Source organism: Oncorhynchus mykiss, chromosome 5 (assembly GCF_057628025.1).
Source record: "Oncorhynchus mykiss isolate SJ-2025 chromosome 5, ASM5762802v1, whole genome shotgun sequence".
In the NCBI taxonomy this organism is placed as follows: domain Eukaryota; kingdom Metazoa; phylum Chordata; class Actinopteri; order Salmoniformes; family Salmonidae; genus Oncorhynchus; species Oncorhynchus mykiss.
This window is the reverse complement of record NC_143026.1, coordinates 49,789,865-49,808,744: the sequence shown is the minus strand read 5'-3', so window position 1 is coordinate 49,808,744 and position 18,880 is coordinate 49,789,865. Positions and strand designations below refer to the sequence as shown.

General features: G+C 40.2%; 1 protein-coding gene across 5 annotated transcripts in view; it reads left to right on the top strand.

Moving 5' to 3' along the window:
- The window catches only part of col27a1a (collagen, type XXVII, alpha 1a), a 292,008-nt gene that overhangs the window by 138,441 nt on the left and 134,687 nt on the right, over positions 1 to 18,880 (top strand). For all 5 annotated transcript variants that reach the window (XM_090235098.1, XM_090235099.1, XM_036977752.2 and 2 more), the window contains 5 exons: positions 1,720 to 1,773; positions 2,141 to 2,185; positions 14,154 to 14,207; positions 14,519 to 14,563; positions 14,678 to 14,731. In XM_090235098.1, the coding sequence (XP_090091224.1) occupies positions 1,720 to 1,773; positions 2,141 to 2,185; positions 14,154 to 14,207; positions 14,519 to 14,563; positions 14,678 to 14,731 (252 nt within the window). The remainder of the gene's footprint in view (positions 1 to 1,719; positions 1,774 to 2,140; positions 2,186 to 14,153; positions 14,208 to 14,518; positions 14,564 to 14,677; positions 14,732 to 18,880) is intronic.

Here is an 18,880-nt window from a genome sequence, read left to right as displayed (position 1 = left end):
TTTCCCATTAAGAGGCATTAGAAGACAACAATTTGTGTTACCAATTGAACAACATCTATTGCAGATTAAATCATTGTTAAAGTTTACATAGCTGGCCATTTACGGATGTTACATTTTACTTTATGGGTTGTTTATGTATGCTTCTTCTAACCCATTGCTTTCTACTTCATATAATAATATGTTTAAATTATATCTTTACATTAATATATGTAATTTATAAATCCAAAAATGGATGTAGAAACTCCAGATTACTCCTGGATATCAAAAGTCTGCAAGTTGGAGCATGTGTCCATTAGGCCTATGGATATATATTTTTTATCAGCATGAATTAGATTGAGCAATAAAAGACCCACTTTTATTCCATAGGTATGCTAGGATCTGCTCTATGCAGCTGTTGCAAGAGTGCATTTTCACTGGCTGTCCACTGGTTTCAAAAGAATGATTGATATGCAGCTTAAACTTCTTGAATTCAACCCTTATTGGGTTCAAATACACATTTAGACTTGTGAACAGCCATCCATAACAACCACAATCCATAAGGCACAAATAGCTAAATGAGAGAGCAGCAGTGTGATTCACATCAATGCGCTATGTAGATATCAATAATAAGTCATTTCCTTATCGCCATAGATGTTTGATACTCTTTGGATGCCGACAGCAGTCGCACCATTGGAAGACATATTCCTAACTGCTCATAGCGTGGAACTGAGAAAAATGACTTTTATTTACTTTGGTTTCACAGTAACTTTATGCAGTTACTGCTAACATGACCCCGTTTTTCTCCAAAACACAATACAATAGAGGCAGGATACTTGTCCATGTGATTAAGTATGTATTTAATGTAACTCATTTTCGACCTAAATAGCAGTAACTGCCTTTTTGCTTGGTAGAGCAATACAGTTATCTACAGTTTATTACAGAATTGCATTTTTTAGATGTACTTTTAACTGACTAAAACCAAATTGAAACGGTCTAGAAATTGTAATGGACCTACATTTATACAATTTACTGAATGTGTCCAGCTCGCTAATAATCACCGAAAGTAAAGCTAGATAGTCAGGAAGTATGGAAAATTCCAATAATGTTGGATATTTTACTTTTTATTTAACTAGGCAAGTCAGTTAAGAACAAATTATTATTTTCAATGATGGCCTAGGAACAGTGAGGACTGCCTTGTTCAGGGGCAGATTTTTACCTTGTAAGCTCGGGGATTCAATCTTGCAACCTTTCGGTAACAAGTCCAACGCTCTAACCACTAGGCTACCTGCCGCCCCAGGATAGAGGATTATATTACGCAAATGTTTATGCAGAGGAAATATAACACATTTTCAGTGCAGCCCGACGGACCTTGTCGAAGACCAAATGCGTCCCCCAGGGGGAAATTAGTTTGACACCCCTGTTCATAGTAAGAACTACACGATCAACGTATAGTAAGAACAACACGATTGGATACTACAGTGTGTAGTAAGTATTCTATAGTATACTACAAAATGCAATACTAAGTAGTAGTAGACATGATCGAGGGATACTACAGTGTGGAGTATAGTATCTACAGTATGCTACAGAAATCTATAGAATTCTCGAGTAAGTACTGTAGTATTCTATAGTATTCTTTCATGGGGGGGAGACACAGTGGGTGATGAGCATGAAGAAAGTGCCTGCTTTTGGTTGTGATGCTGCACATTCTGCCTTTGTAAAATGTTTTGTAATTTCCTGCAGGGAAAGCCAGGAGTGAGGGGGTTGCCTGGTCCTAGAGGGGTGCCCGGGCTAGAGGTATGATATGATACAGCAGCTTGTTTTATGTCAGGGGTGGACAACCCCAGTCCATGAGTTCTGCTGTTCCAGTGGTTTTTATTGCTCTCTGTGGTGCTCTCTGACCCTGTGGCTGATTGGCTTGGGTCATGGTCAGTAGTCACAAAACGCTGCAAGGACTGGAGTTGTGCACAACTGCTCCTGAAACAACCGTGAGGAAAACCAGCTCCATATACATGTTGTGTCCAATTTATAATGCACTTCTTTTCACCAAGGACGTATGTCACAAGTAGTGCACTATGTAGAGAATATTGTCCCATTTGGGTTGCAGCCACAGTGTTTCATTTTAATAAAAGATAAATGCTAATGCCATTATCACTGTTTTCAGGGAGATGAGGGCCCACTTGGACCACTGGGTCTGACAGGAGTGGAGGTGAGTGGTGATTGGATGAAGATGGGAAAGGGGAAGTGAAGATAGCAGGGATCATTGTGGCTGCCTGTTTTACTTTTAACTGAGCTTTTTTATCTCAGCATAGCCCCTCTGGCTTCTGTAACTCACACTCACTTCTCACTACGCTATGGAATAAATATGTGCACGTGCCTTCGGAAAGTATTCAGACCCCTTGACTTTTTCCACATTTGTGACCCGTTTCAGGAAACTAGACATGTCTCTGGTCACTACTTGACAGGAAAGCCGTTTGAACTTTTATTTATATCTAAATGCGGTTTTTGGCAGAAATGCCTTCTCGAACATTTGAACTTTCATGTGCCTTAACAAAATTGTATGCCATCTGTAAGTATGAATAAAATTGTTAAATTACGAGCCTAGTTGGTTTAGCCACAGAAAAAGTCAGCAACCTTCCCACTAGCCATAATTGGCTGAGAAAATAATTTGGCTGAACATGCTGAGAGATGAGTTTGGATTTGTCTGCCATATAGCACCCGTCTGTCTATTTGAGCTGGTCAGTATGTCTAGGTAATCCTGTCTAGTGCGGCTTTCTAAAAAATGTATCACGTAGTAAAACTGTATAAGTGTTCCTCTCCACTTCCCGGAAGTCCGAGTTTTGAAATCAGTGGAATTTTGAGTATGATAGCTAAGGAGATGGAGAAAACACCTGTTTCCAGATAACATCTTCAAACTAAAGGCAACCATGGCATTTGACAGGAGACGCATCCATCCATGATAGTCTAGCTTGCTACATTGTCAGATATTACACATTTCTAATTTCAACAGAAAGTTGTTTAATTTCAAGTTAGTGTACTGTTAGCTAGCTAGCTAACGTTACGTGTATGATCTTATTATTCGTATCTCAGAGCCATTTGCTTGGCTAGCTATAGCCTAATGTTAGCTAGCTAACATTGAACCTGGTTGATTAGCTACCTGCAGATTCATGCAGGGTATGAACATCGTGGGATTATGGTACATTGTTTAACTAGCTAGCTACATGTCTTAACAAAAGACTCCACTATGCAAGTAACCATTTCGGGTTCTTCATAAATACAGTCTTGCCATCTACTCTCATTTCTGAGCACTCTTGCAAAAGGCAGAATTAAATTGTTGCCAGCAGCACAGTTAGTCACCAACACTCTCGGTAACATGAAAACAGCCTAACCAGCTCTGCTAGGGCAAGTGAAATGCTCAGAGTGGGGTGTTTTCTCATTTGTGTCTGGAAGTAGGTAGCAAGCTAGCCAATGTTCGCCAGTTAGCTTTGGTGCTTGACTGCACTCATCGCCCAGATCGTCCAGCTTGCGCTCTGAACGCTCCAAGAGCGAAACGCTAAGAGTTTACAAATGTACAATCTGACTGCATAGTTGCAGTCACCAACACTCTGCATAACATAACAGCCTAACCAGCTCTGCTAGGGCGAGTAATGTCCAGTGAGCTGTTCTCTCATTTGTGTCTGGAAGTAGCTAGCAAGGTAGTTTGGGTGCTTGACTGCTGCTGTTAGGACAGAATGCTCAGATCAACCCTTAAAGAGATGGGTGGGGCTAAAGCTTAAGAGGGTGTGAAAAATGCTGAATTGGGTGTAGACAAAGAAGTGCGCTCCAGTAGTAGTACCAAAATGTTCAAAGGCCATTTTCTCAAAAGGGAGTTTACAAGTTCATCTTTCAAAGCAGAATTACTTCTCCATTGTTCATCAACTGTGGTGTATGATATCATATTTTTGTAGCTCTGAGTCTCTACTTTTATCCAATGTAAAAAGCACCATTTCAATTTTGCTACATAAGACCGATTTGAGCCAGTTGCTAGGCCACTCCAGGACCTTGAAATGCTTCTTACGAAACCACTCCATCGTTGCCCGGGCGGTGTGTTTGGGATCATTGTCATACTGAAAGACCCACCCACGTTTCATCTTCAATGCCCTTGCTGATGGAAGGAGGTTTTCACTCAAAATCTCACGATACATGGCCCCATTAATTATTTCCTTTACACGGATCAGTCGTCCTGGTCCCTTTGCAGAAAAACATCCCCAATGCATGATGTTTCCACCCCCATGCTTCACAGTAGGTATGGTGTTCTTTGGATGGAACTCAGCATTCTTTGTCCTCCAAACACGACGAGTTGAGTTTTTACCAAAAAGTTATATTTTGGTTTCATCTGACCATATGACATACTCCCAATCTTCTTCTGGATCATCCAAATGCTCTCTAGCAAACTTCAGACAGGCCTGGACATGTACTGGCTTAAGCAGGGGGACACGTCTGGCACTGCAGGATTTGAGTCCCTGGCGACATAGTGTGTTACTGATGGTAGGCTTTGTTACTTTGGTCCCAGCTCTCTGCAGGTCATTCACTAGGTCCCCCCGTGTGGTTCTGGGATTTTTGCTCACCGTTCTTGTCATCATTTTGACCCCACTTGGTGAGATCTTGCGTGGAGCCCCAGATCGAGGGAGATTATCAGTGGTCTTGTATGGCTTCCATTTCCTAATAATTTCTCCCACAGTTGATTTCTTCGAACCAAGCTGCTTACCTATTGCAGATTCAGTCTTCCCAGCCTGGTGCAGGTCTACAATTTTGTTTATGGTGTCCTTTGACAGCTCTTTGGTGTTGGCCATAGTGGAGTGGGACTGTTTGAGGTTGTGGACAGGTGTCTTTTATACTGATAACAAGTTCAAACAGGTGCCATTAATACAGGTAACGAGTGGAGGACAGAGGAGCCTCTTAAAGAAGAAGTTACATGTCTGTGAGAGCCAGAAATCTTGCTTGTTTGTAGGTGATCAAATACTTATTTTCCACCATAATTTGCAAATAAATTCATTAATTTTTTTTTTTTTTTTCTGGATTTTTTTTCTCATTTTGTCTATCATAGTTGAAGTGTACCTATGATGAAAATTACAGGCCTCTCATCTTTATAAGTGGGAGAACTTGCACAATTGGTGGCTGACTAAATACTTTTTTGCCCCACTGTATATCTTTCAACTATGCTGTGATGTTTGTGAGTTGAAGATAAATACTTTTACTAAGAGTGTTAGTATATTAGTAATTGACTGACCTGGTCCCCCCAGATCTCCCAACAGTACTATTTCTAGGGTAAATTTTAGATCAATGTTATGCATTTTCAGCTATTCCTGAACCTGAGACCAAAAACAGGCTACATGAGGGCAATGACAAAATAAATGGTATATCATCTCTTTGTTAAGTGTTGCAGTCATTTCAGTTGCTGTAGTAGCTGACGTGTATAGTGTTCAGTCATCTGCATACATATACACACGGGCTTTACTCAAAGCCAGTGGCATGTCATTAGTACAGATTGAAAAAAGTAAGGGGCCTAGACAGTTGCCCTGGGGAATTCCTTATTCTACTTCGATTATGTTGGCAAGTCTTTCATTAAAGAACACCCTCTGTTCGACAGGTAACTCTTTATCCACAATATAGCAGGGGGTGTATAGACGTAACACATACGTTTTTCCAGCAGCAGACTGATCGATAATGTCAAAATCTACAATGAAGTCTAACAAAACAGCCCCCACAATCTTTTTGTCATATATTTTTCTCAGCCAATCATCAGTCATTTGTGTAAATGCTATGCTTGTTGAATGTCCTTCCCTGTTAGCGTGCTGAAAGTCCGTTGTCAATTAGTTTACTGTGAAATAGCATTGTATCTGGTCAAACACAATTTTTTCCAAAAGTTTACTAAGGGTTGGTAACAGGCTGATTGGTCAGCTGTTTGAGCCAGAAAAGGGGGCTTCACTATTCTTAGGTAGCGGAATGACGTTTGGTTCCCTCCAGGCCTGAGGGCACACACTTTCTAATAGACTTAAATTGAAGATATGGCAAATAGGAATGGCAATATCGTCCGCTATTATCCTCAGTAATTTCCCATCCAAGTTGTCAGACCCCGGTGGCTTGTCATTGTTGATAGACAACAATACTTTTTTCAGCTCTTCCACACTCACTTTAATGAACTAAAAATGACAAAATTACCAAATAAAGATGTGCCAAGCTTGTAGCAACATATCCAAGAAGACGCAAGGCTGTAATCGCTGCCAAAGGTGCTTCAACAAGGTACTTAGTAAAGGATATGAATACTTATATAAATGTGATATTTCAGTTTTTTATTTTTTATACAATTTGAGAATAAAACATTTATTTAAATGTGGACAAAATGTGGAAAAAGTCAAGGGGTCTGAATACTTTTCGAATGCACTGTATGTCTGTGCATCAGGGTTTGGGGTCAATTACATTTCAATTCCAGTCAATTCAGGAAGTACTGAAATTCCAATTCTCTTCAATGCTTTCCAATTAGGAACATTTGGAATTGGGTCTACTTTCTGACTTGAAATGGAATTGACCCCAACTCTAGTGTGCATTTGTAAATGTACAGATTTGTGTTATTGATAAAGTAAGCACTCTAAGTGCATCTTGATGTTATTCTACTTGTGTTTTATGCTGAGTCTCTGAGCTCTGATGTTGTCCAGACCGTCTTCATTCTGGGTGTTTAACCTTGTGTTACACTGAATTTGCTCTGCAGAAGTAGAGTAAAGGTAATCTATACCCACTCACATACTCAGTCCTACAGGCTAATTCACATTCAGCTGAAAAGCCTGTAGTTCTGAGAACAACGGAACACTGGCTTCATGTCAGCAGCTCTGCAGCATCTGCCCAGTTATGTATCACAGAAGAGCTGGCACATAGAACCAGGTCTGAGCTGTATAGACTGAGTTGAAACCGTGTGCAGCTGACTTTGGACTCCAGTGGAACTGAGATCAGACAATATGATGAGGTGATTAGCTGAGTCAAGTGTGTTAGTGCTCGACTGAACCATAAGACTGCACACCTGTAGCTCTTAAAGGCTATGAACACCGCAGTTTAGGTTGACTGACCAGGTTACAGGTTTCTCATCCTCAACGTAGCCTAACAGGTAAGAGCATTGGGCAAGTAACCGAAGGGCTGCTGTTTGGAATCACCGAGCCGGCTAGGTGAAAAAATCTATCGATGTGCCCTCAAGCAAGGCACTTAAGTATAAGGTGGTGATAATTGCTATGTCCATTGCCCTGTTTTAAGAAACTCAAATTAATCAAATGTTCTTTATTATTAATGTGCACAGGTATAAACGGTACAGTGAATTTCAATATCAATAATCAAATGCCAAATATGAAGTAGAATATACAGCATGATAAAATGTGTGGAAGTAGTAAAGTGAGAAGTGACTTGGTATAACAGCTTAAATAAATAGTACTAATAAAAAGTAACTTCAGGTACCTGTGATACAAATTGTACTTCTTTCTGAAACACAAGTAAACAATGAATTTGACGTTGTAATGTGGTCTAATTGTAGACATGACATGTTGCCATGTTTTCCTCTCAACCATTGTTTTTACAGTGCATGGTATCTTATTCCTTTCCCTTTCTTTCCATCTTTGTTCTCTCTCTTCTTGTCTATTAGGCCCCTTTTGTCTGTCTGTCTCTCTTTCCCATCCTGTCTCTCTCTAAATCTCAGGGGAAGTGGTGTTTGTCTCGTCCTCTCCCTATGAGTGATCTCTGGCCAGGTGCCACAGTGCTTTGCTCATGTGCTTCACTCAACCATCTGTCTGCTTTCCTCAGTACTCTCTGGTTCACTTTCTCTCTCGAGCAACTGTGGTCAACCCAAGAGGAACGTGTTGTGACTTTACTTTCATTCATCTGATGACTGTTATTTATTTAATCAACTAACTATGTTTAATTGTTACCCGATTAAATTAATAATGTAACAATTAACTGATTAAGACTTGGCTTAACACAGAGGTTGTTTTAAGAGTTACCATCTTTCGAATGAAACCCTAGAAGGTATATACAGTTGAAGTTGGAAGTTTACATACACCTTAGCCAAATACATTTAAACTCAGTTTTTCACAATTCCTGACATTTAATCCTAGTAAAATAGCTTGACTTTGTCCTTTTGTCCTTAAGCCATTTTGCCTCAACTTTGGAAGTATGCTTGGGGTCATTGAACATTTGAAAGACCAATTTGCGACCAAGCTTTAACTTTATGACTGATGTCTTGAGATGTTGCTTCAATATAGCCACATAATTTCCCTGCCTCATGATGCCATCTATTTTGTGAAGTGCACCAGTCCTCCTACAGCAAAGCACCCCCACAACATGATGCTGCCACCCCCCTGCTTCACGGTTGGGATGGTGTTCTTTGGCTTGCAAGCCTCCCTCCCCCTTTTTCCTCCAAACATAATGATGGTCATTATGTCCAAACCATTTCTATTTTTGTTTCATCAGACCAGAGGACATTTCTCCAAAAAGTACCATCTTTGTCCCCATGTGCAGTTGCAAACCGTAGTCTGGCTTTTTTTTATGGCAGTTTTGGAGCAGTGGTTTCTTCCTTGCAGAGCGGCCTTTCATGTTATGTCGATATAGGACTCGTTTTACTGTGGATGTAGATAGTTTTGTACCTGTTTCCTCCAGCATCTTCACAAGGTCCTTTGCTGTAGTTCTGGAATTGATTTGCACTTTTCGCACCAAAGTACTTCCATCTCTAGGAGACAGAACGCGTCTCCTTTCTGAGCGGTATGACGGCTGCGTGGTCCCATGGTGTTTATATTGGGTACTATTGTTTGTACAAATGAACATGGTACCTTCAGGTGTTCGGAAATTGCTCCCAATGATGAACCAGACTTGTGGAGGTCTACAATAATTTTTCTGAGGTCTTGTCTGATTTCTTTTGATGTTCCCATGATGTCAAGCAAAGAGGCACCGAGTTTGAAGGTAGGCCTTAAAATACATCTAATTGACTCAAATGATGTCAATTAGCCTATCAGGAGCTTCTAAAGCCATTACATCATTTTCTGGAATTTTCCAAGCTGTTTAAAGGCACTGTCAACTTAGTGTATGTTGACTTCTGACCCACTTGAATTGTGATACAGTGAAATAATCTGTCTGTAAACAATTGTTGGAAAAATTGTGTCATGCACAAAGTAGATGTCCTCCGACTTGCCAAAACCATAGTTTATCAATACATTTGTGGAGTGGTTTAAAAACGGGTTTTAATGACTCCAACGTAAGTGTATGTAAACTTCCGATTTCAACTATCTATTACATTAAAAAACAGTGGTCTTATTAATCATTACCTCTTATCATATCATTCTAAACAATCGTAACCTCATGCATCTGCAAAAAATCCAACCGTACTTATGATTCAGTACTACACAAATTGGTTCAATAATTTATTTATTAGCTAACTAAATGGGAAAACAGGATAACACACACTTAATACATGAGAAAACAGTCCCTAGCGGACTGCTTAAAATATGGCAGCTTGTTACTCAGCAAATGAAGAGGGTGGGGAAGAGAGGGAGAGAGAAAAAGGGACACTTATCGTCGATAAATTTCAGAACTGTTCTCACAGTAATAATATAGTTTGCACACGAACCGCCACCCGTTTGAAAAAAGAAATCATGAATGCATTGGTTTGCCGTTTATCTCTTTAGGAACCAGCCCTCCTGAGGAAGTGTGTTGGCCTTTCAGAGGCAAACTTGTATGGCTCTGATTGTCTACTGTTGTTCATTCTGGAAGAAAGCCATCCAGCTGTGTCGACGGTTCCTATTGGTGATGAGCATAGTAGGATAGTTCACTTAGATTAGCTGTACCAGTGATTGTCTTAGAGGAGTTTGTTTTCCCCTTCGTGTCGGTATTCAGGATTCGGACCACTTTGGACATTTGCTGCACCTCGCCTTCTTTCTGGTATAAAGGAAGGTGAGTTTATTTCTTCACCACGTGTTGAGGTTCCAACCATTTTAAACGTGTAGCTCCCGCCTCACATTTCGTGGTCTGGAGGTTGATTTCTCTCCCAAGCCTTTATTGCACTCTGGTCAAAAGGGGCCGGTTCCGTCAGTCTGACTCGCTCTCTGACCTCACTCGTGGCTACTAACTACAGTGGTTCTTCCTTTAAAAGTTTTGGCGTACTGCAGCAAAGCTTGCTTGGTGCCGCAAAATTCTATGGCACGTTATTTAAGTATCAGCCATTGTTGCCAGAAAGACGCAATTTATCACAATCTGCCACTATCTAACACAAACGGTCGCGGCATAAGCTCAAAACTTTTAAAGGAATAACCATTGTATGCACAGTTTATAGGAGATTATTATTTTACCTCCTAAAATCACATTCCTTTCAACGTAAAGTATGGAGACTTTCATACCTGTAGTGTAAATACTTTTCAAGTTACAGTATTTCCTCCATAATCTTTTTAGTGACAACACAAAATAAAAACCAATGTGAAATTAGTTTTCTATAGATAATCTCAGACCATTCCCCCAGTATTCACTTTTAAATGTGTTTGAGTTTAGGCGGGGAAAGGGATTTTACTGGAGGTGGAGAAAGAACCCCCTGTCTCATGTAATTTACAACAGTGTGTGAACTGTCAATCAGGCCCAGTTCCCTCCTCCCCTCTTCTGTGGGTGAGAGAAGGTCTGGTTGTTGTCAACCATTGCTATGCTGATCTGACCTATTGCGATCCTCACAGGACAGTCATGACAATGTTTATATAAATATTTTACCAAGCCATACAAATTCTCATGTTACAATGAGAATCTCCTTTTACACTCAGCAAGTGAATCACAGTTTGACTTGCGAAAGACTCATGAAAGGTGTCTAAAGACCCTCAATGGCATTACATTATTATTACACTGTAGGATTGTTAAGTGATTTAATGCCATTGAGGGTCTCTTAGAGTACTTGGACACCAACTTTTCTGACCCTGAGTTACTGCTGTAAAACACTTACACTGTTCCGAAGCCCTGTGAATTACTCTCCCAAATTACACAAATTGTTGAACATCACTTACTCACTGAACACTTGTAGAATCTGTCTTGAACATTTCAACCAGTGCAGCTAGTCCCACAATGAGAGCAAGACCAGCAGACTGACTGCTGCTATGGAAGCACATAGACGGATCATGTCTTGAATCAGTTCCTACATAGATCCTTTGTGCTAATATATTTCTATAGTAGGCCTTGGAGCTCTACAGACAATTTCTTTGACCTCATGGCTTGTTTTTTGCTCTGACTAGCACTGTCAACTGTGGGACCTTATATAGAGCAGTGTACAGTGGTTCATCCTTTAAAGGTTGCAGTGTACTGCAGCACAGCTTGCGTGGTACTGCAGAATTCTATGGCACGTTATTTAAGTGTGAACCACTGGTACCAAATGAGAAGCATTTGATATGCTTCAATAGTGGCTGTATTAGATATTTTAACACCTTTTTTTGTGAACATAGCATATGGGACTGATTTTAAGAAATGTCACTTAATTCATTTGCTTAATTTCTTCACCCTAATAGTATAATTGTAGTGTAACCAATAACCAAACAGGGATTCAGTGAAAATAAAAATGATTTATCAAGACCAGTCCCCATTCTTGTCTCAGGTGCTGAAATAGTTGTAGGCTATTGCTTCAAATCATATTGCTTCTAACTTCAATAAGCTCTTAAGACCTACACCACTTTTAACAGCACATTACTCAACACTAGTGAGACTCATGTCGCCTATGGTAGGACTACAGTATATCGAAAAATATGACATGACTCTCCACCAATAATTACATATAGAGGATTGGAGGATTCTAAATTCAAACTAAAAGACGCCTCATGGGTCTTCCGGTGGCAGCCGGCACAGGTATCTGTAGCAGCGCATTTTGCATTGCGATGCAGTGACATAGACAGCTGCACCACTGGGTAGGCCCCATCCACAAAGTATCAAAATACAGAGAGGTTTTGGTAAAGGTAAATTGTCCTGCTGATAGTCCATAATGGGCTATTATAAAACTGTACATGGTGTCCAGGTCAGGATAACCAAAACATTTATTTTATAATGTTTGTGCGAGTCACTCAGCTTTATGTTGGTGCCGGGCTATATGACTGTGCCATCAACTTGTTAATATATAACGATATTTTGGAGGTTAATTCATTTTTACAGAAAACAAAAGTGAGCGATTGTAATCTGAATAAAAGCCAAAATAATATTTGTAAAGGCCAAAACATTTATTTCTGTTTTTAGGGGGAGAGAAACGCTGGGCCAATTGTGCGCCGCCCTATGGGACTCCCAATCACAGTCGGATGTGATACATAATAATAATAATTTTTGTTGTATTATTTGTTTGTCTTTTCTGGTGGATTAAACTTAAATCGCAACCAATCACGGCCGGTTGTGATACAGCCAACCTAACTAAGAAATACATTTGACGATATAATTCTCCCTAACCTCCTTCTAGGCAAGTCTATTGTCCAGCTACCTGCTGGTAGCCATAATGGTGCTGTAGAACGTGTGTTTTGAAAGAGTATTTTCCAGTAAGCAACTAGTAATTCGTTATGGATCCATAACTAAATAAACATCGGCATTTTGAAAGAGTATTTGTATCATTATTGTATTAACGAAAGCATAAAGATGCCATTATTATTAGATACATTGTATTAGTTTGAACGTGCAGACTGGCACTTAGAACATTTCCCTAGTCAGCGCCATTATTAATACAATGCCCCTTAGTGTTGCTCTGTGCTACTCAGTGTGGTGGGGTAGGGCTCCAACCCCCCTCCCCCATGGGCTAGGTCTGTCTTCCCCATGGGCTAGGTCCGTCTTCCCCATGGGCTAGGTCCGTCTTCCCCATGGGCTAGGTCCGTCTTCCCCATGGGCTAGGTCCGTCTTCCCCATGGGCTAGGTCCGTCTGTGCACGGCTTTGCAGCCCATCCCATGTCCCCTGCCCTCGTGCCATGAACCTCGCACGCTTTCAGTGGATAAACTGGAGAACTGCAAGGCAATCCCATTGTGCGCCACTCGGGTGCCATGATCAATATGACAAATCAATATTGTCCTGCTAATAACAGGGTTAATAATATATCTGTGAGAATATCTAAGGGGCTTTTATATAATTCTAAATTAATAATAATAATAATCACTTTGTTAAAAAAATTATATTTTGGAGATTATTTATTTTTCAAAAAACGTAAAATGAGCGAGAAAAAGGCAATTTTTGAACATGGGGTGAGACATTGTTACTAATTTATAAATAAAGCTAGTTTGCTATTTAGAATAATTTATTTCTGTTTTTAGAGGGAGAGAAACCAAAAACCTACAGTCATCTCATGGGTCTCCCAGTAGAGGCCAGCACAGGTATTGCACCAGCATCTGTAGAAACACAGCTTGCACTGCTATGCAGTGTCTTAGACCGTTGCACCACTCAGGCACTGTACAGCATGGCTTGTCGGGAGTGGGCCACACAACTACAGTAAGAGCAAAATAATAAAACCTTTAGCGTAACAACAGTTTTAGTAAGTAACACTGAAGTCGTGCACAAGTATCAGTTTCTATTTAGGTTTATTGTCGCCCATTCATTGTCAGTTAGACACAGTAGGACCCATAAGCATAATCAGTGCTCTAACTCCCCCTTGCGCTGGGCTGAAGCCATGAAGTGGTGACACAGGGTGCCGTACTAAACCACAAATTGCCTCTAAGTTCTGCAGCATGTTCGCAAAACTTTTAGTGGAGCAACCACGTATGCCTTTTACCAAATCATGTCAAATCAATTGAATGTACTACAGGTGGACTCCAATCAAGTTTTAGAAACATCTCAAGGATGATCAATGGAAACAGGATGCACCTGAGCTCAATTTCAAGTCTCATAGCAAAGGGTCTGAATACTTATGTCAATAAGTTATTTCTGTTTTTTATTTGTAATACATTTGCAAACATTTCTAAAAACCTGTTTTCACTTTGCCATTATGGGATATTGTTTGTAGATTGATGAGGAAAAAATTATTTAATCAATTTTTGAATAAGACTGTAACATAACAAAATGTGGAAAAAGTCTAGGGGTCTGAATACTTTCCAAATGCACTGTATGTGACCTGCTGGGAGTGTTACCACTAGACCACAGGCTCTGCACATTGAGTGGTCAACGGTGGGCTATGTGTTTTGTTCAGGGTAGAGTCGGCATGAAGGGCTTCCCTGGGAAGATTGGAACGGATGGAGTGAAGGTGAGGACAGCTGTGGATTACCTCACATACTTGACCTTTTCATACATTGATGCTAACATTTTACTCTTCTAATCGCACACACGCAGTGAACAGAAACTATGTCTATGAGAAGTTGGCGATTTATTTATGCTGATACAAATTTAGAAGAGTAAAATGTTGCCTTTTATATCTTCCTCCAGTAATTATTACATTCAATATGCTGTATGGAATATAAAATACATTAGACTGTTCAGCATATTGGCTATCGATTTTGGGTATTCTTCCTTGTAGGTACAGTAAAAAATAAGTAACTATGCTATTTGTTCTCCTAGGGAGAGCTTGGTATCACCGGGAAGGTTGGAGGCATGGGTGAAAGGGTAAGAGTTTTCGCAAATACCTAGTGTTATGGCCACTGGTTGTTTTATTATTAACACAATAATACTAATGTTAATATGAACTCCCTTTCTGGCTCTGTTTGTGTTGTTTCACAGGGCCTGGTTGGCTTTATTGGGCCTGTTGGAGAGACTGGATTGGCAGGGGAGAAGGTAAGACACCCCCATCTCTCAACTGTTATTGGGTGTTTATTTTGGGTGTACATGTGTGTGCCTACCTGCATAGGGGTGTATGTCTGTGATCACCATGGTGTATTTGAGTGTCTGAGTTCCAATATCTGACCGTTATCTGATTGTCCTGGATGTTGGTGCCCTATAAACAGAAAATCAAAAAAAGATGTGGATTCAACGTACAATTGTAAGGGAACCGGCTTCAATAGGATTGTGAGTTTGCTGTACTTTGTTTATCAAATGTTGCGCAAACTCACAATCCTATAGAAGGCTTGACTGACAACATGAAAAGGATGAGTGGTTATCGACATGGCCAGAAGGAATGTTTTGTAATGATTCTGAACGGTCTTATAGCTAGCAACAATGACAAGAAGCTGTCAAGTGGGGAATTGTAAGGGGCTCGTTTCTGCTAGTTTTATATTGTTATTGATACCATCTCTTGTTTTGAGGTGTTTTGACTGATGTCATGTCTATGCTAATATGGCAAAAATGTGCTAACTAGCAAACCAACAACTGTGCTCATTGTGCAAATGTATTTATGTTTTCAATAAACCTTTTGGAGACAAAATATAGTTAACATTTTGCCAACTACAGTGCCTTGCGAAAGTATTCGGCCACCTTGAACTTTGCGACCTTTTGCCACATTTCAGGCTTCAAACATAAAGATATAAAACTGTATTTTTTTGTGAAGAATCAACAACAAGTGGGACACAATCATGAAGTGGAACGACATTTATTGGATATTTCAAACTTTTTTAACAAATCAAAAACTGAAAAATTGGGCGTGCAAAATGATTCAGCCCCCGTAAGTTAATACTTTGTAGCGCCACCTTTTGCTGCGATTACAGCTGTAAGTCGCTTGGGGTATGTCTCTATCAGTTTTGCACATCGAGAGACTGACATTTTTTCCCATTCCTCCTTGCAAAACAGCACGAGCGCAGTGAGGTTGGATGGAGAGCATTTGTGAACAGCAGTTTTCAGTTCTTTCCACAGATTCTCGATTGGATTTAGGTCTGGACTTTGACTTGGCCATTCTAACACCTGGATATGTTTATTTTTGAACCATTCCATTGTAGATTTTGCTTTATGTTTTGGATCATTGTCTTGTTGGAAGACAAATCTCCGTCCCAGTCTCAGGTCTTTTGCAGACTCCATCAGGTTTTCTTCCAGAATGGTCCTGTATTTGGCTCCATCCATCTTCCCATCAATTTTAACCATCTTCCCTGTCCCTGCTGAAGAAAAGCAGGCCCAAACCATGATGCTGCCACCACCATGTTTGACAGTGGGGATGGTGTGTTCAGGGTGATGAGCTGTGTTGCTTTTACGCCAAACATAACGTTTTGCATTGTTGCCAAAAAGTTCAATTTTGGTTTCATCTGACCAGAGCACCTTCTTCCACATGTTTGGTGTGTCTCACAGGTGGCTTGTGGCAAACTTTAAACTACACTTTTTATGGATATCTTTAAGAAATGGCTTTCTTCTTGCCACTCTTCCATAAAGGCCAGATTTGTGCAATATACGACTGATTGTTGTTCTATGGACAGAGTCTCCCACCTCAGCTGTAGATCTCTGCAGTTCATCCAGAGTGATCATGGGCCTCTTGGCTGCATCTCTGATCAGTCTTCTCCTTGTATGAGCTGAAAGTTTAGAGGGACGGCCAGGTCTTGGTAGATTTGCAGTGGTCTGATACTCCTTCCATTTCAATATTATCGCTTGCACAGTGCTCCTTGGGATGTTTAAAGCTTGGGAAATCTTTTTGTATCCAAATCCGGCTTTAAACTTCTTCACAACAGTATCTCGAACCTGCCTGGTGTGTTCCTTGTTCTTCATGATGCTCTCTGCGCTTTTAACGGACCTCTGAGTCTATCACAGTGCAGGTGCATTTATACGGAGACTTGATTACACACAGGTGGATTGTATTTATCATCATTAGTCATTTAGGTCAACATTGGATCATTCAGAGATCCTCACTGAACTTCTGGAGAGAGTTTGCTGCACTGAAAGTAAAGGGGCTGAATAATTTTGCACGCCCAATTTTTCAGTTTTTGATTTGTTAAAAAAGTTTGAAATATCCAATAAATGTCGTTCCACTTCATGATTGTGTCCCACTTGTTGTTGATTCTTCACAAAAAAATACAGTTTTATATCTTTATGTTTGAAGCCTGAAATGTGGCAAAAGGTCGCAAAGTTCAAGGGGGCCGAATACTTTCGCAAGGCACTGTATCTAAGCCAACCCTTCTGTTTTGTTCCATAGTTGTGCATGCGTCAGTTTTGTTGTTAAACAACCAACCGGTCTATTGCAGCTGGTTGCCCTACAACTGTATGTTGAATCAACCTCAATGCCATTGTATTAAACAAACACACAATCCTATTGCAGCTGGTTGCCCTACTAGTGATGTTACATTTGATACAGGAGCTCCAAGTTATGCATCGGAACTGATAAGAATTTTACTTCGAAGCAGTGTGCTGACGCTTGTATCATTTTATCAGAAGCACGTGATCGATTCCCGAAGCTTAGTTTTGTAGAACAATCACCAGATTGCTTTGGTTTCGGGTAGAAGACAAAAAGGCTATCCTGTGTGTGTGACGTCATCTATAATAATTTTGCTGTTCTAAATTATTTTGACTAACAGGTGCCATTTAGTGTGTTGATCAAAGCCTTGAGTAATGAACCTATTTGACACAATTGGCTCGACATGTTCAAGCTTCGTTGCCCCATCACTATGCCTTACAATTGTATGTTGATTCAAACCTCAATGCTAGTTTGCAAAGTTATGTGAAATTCCTATTTGAGACTACCGAAATCATATAAGCTGGAACATTCATCTCAGTAACGGGTGCAAAAAGTCAAACTACTAACAGGTTGGATTAGTTTAGATTTTTTATTTATACTGCACAAAAATATAAACTCAACATGCAAGCATTTTCAAAGATTTTACTGAGTTACAGTTCATATAAGGAAATCAGTCAATTGAAATCAATTCATTAGGACCTAATCTATGGATTTCACATGACTAGGAATACAGATATGCATATTTTGGTCACAGATACAGTACCTTAAAAGGTAGGGGCATGGATCAGAAAACCAGTCAATATCTGTTGTGACCAACATTTGCCTCATGCAGTGCGACACATGTCCTTCACAGAGAATTGATCAGGCTGTTGATTGTGGCCTGTGGAATGTTGTCCCACTCCTCTTCAATGGCTGTGCATAGTTGCTGGATATTAGCGGGAACTGGAATACGCTGTCCTACTCATCAATCCAGAGCATCCCAAACATGCTAATTGGGTGTCATGTCTGGTGAGTATGCAAGCCATGGAAGAACTGGGACATATTCAGATTTCAAGAATTGTGTACAGATCTTTGTGACATTTGACAGTGCATGCTGAAACATGAGTTGATGGCAGCGCATGAATGTCACAGCAATGTGCCTAAGGAGCTCAACTTGCCATCGATTAAAATGCTATTTTATTCATTGTCCGTAGCTTATACATGCCCATACCATAACCCCACCGCCACCATGGGAAACTCTGGTCACAACACATTCTCTAAAATGACGCTGGAGGCGGCTTAAGGTAGAGAAATAAATTGATCAAATTATCTGACAACAGCTCTGGTGAACATTCCTGCAGTCCGCATGCCAATTGCACATTCCCTCAAAAGTTGAGACATTTGTGTCATTGTGTTGTGTGACAAAACTGCACATTTTAGAGTTGCCTTGTATTGTCCCCAGCACAATGTGCACCTGTGTAATGATCATGCTTTTTAATCAGCTTCTTTACATGCCATCATCTTGGATTATCGTGGCAAAGGAGAAATGGTCACTAACAAGGATGTAAATAAAAACTAGAGAGAAATATGCTGTCACTTTCTGACCTTAGTTCCTTTGTTATGTCTTTGTTTTAGTATGGTCAGGGCATGAGTTGGGTGGGTTGCCTATGTTCTTTTTTCTATAATTTGGGATTTTCTGTGTTCGGCCTGGTATGGTTCTCAATCGGAGGCAGCTGTCAATCGTTGTCGCTGATTGAGAATCATACTTAGGTAGCCTGGTTTCACTTTTGAGTTGTGGGTGTTTATTTTTCTGTTTCAGTGTTTGCACCATTCGGGACTGTTTCGGTTTTCATTTTGAT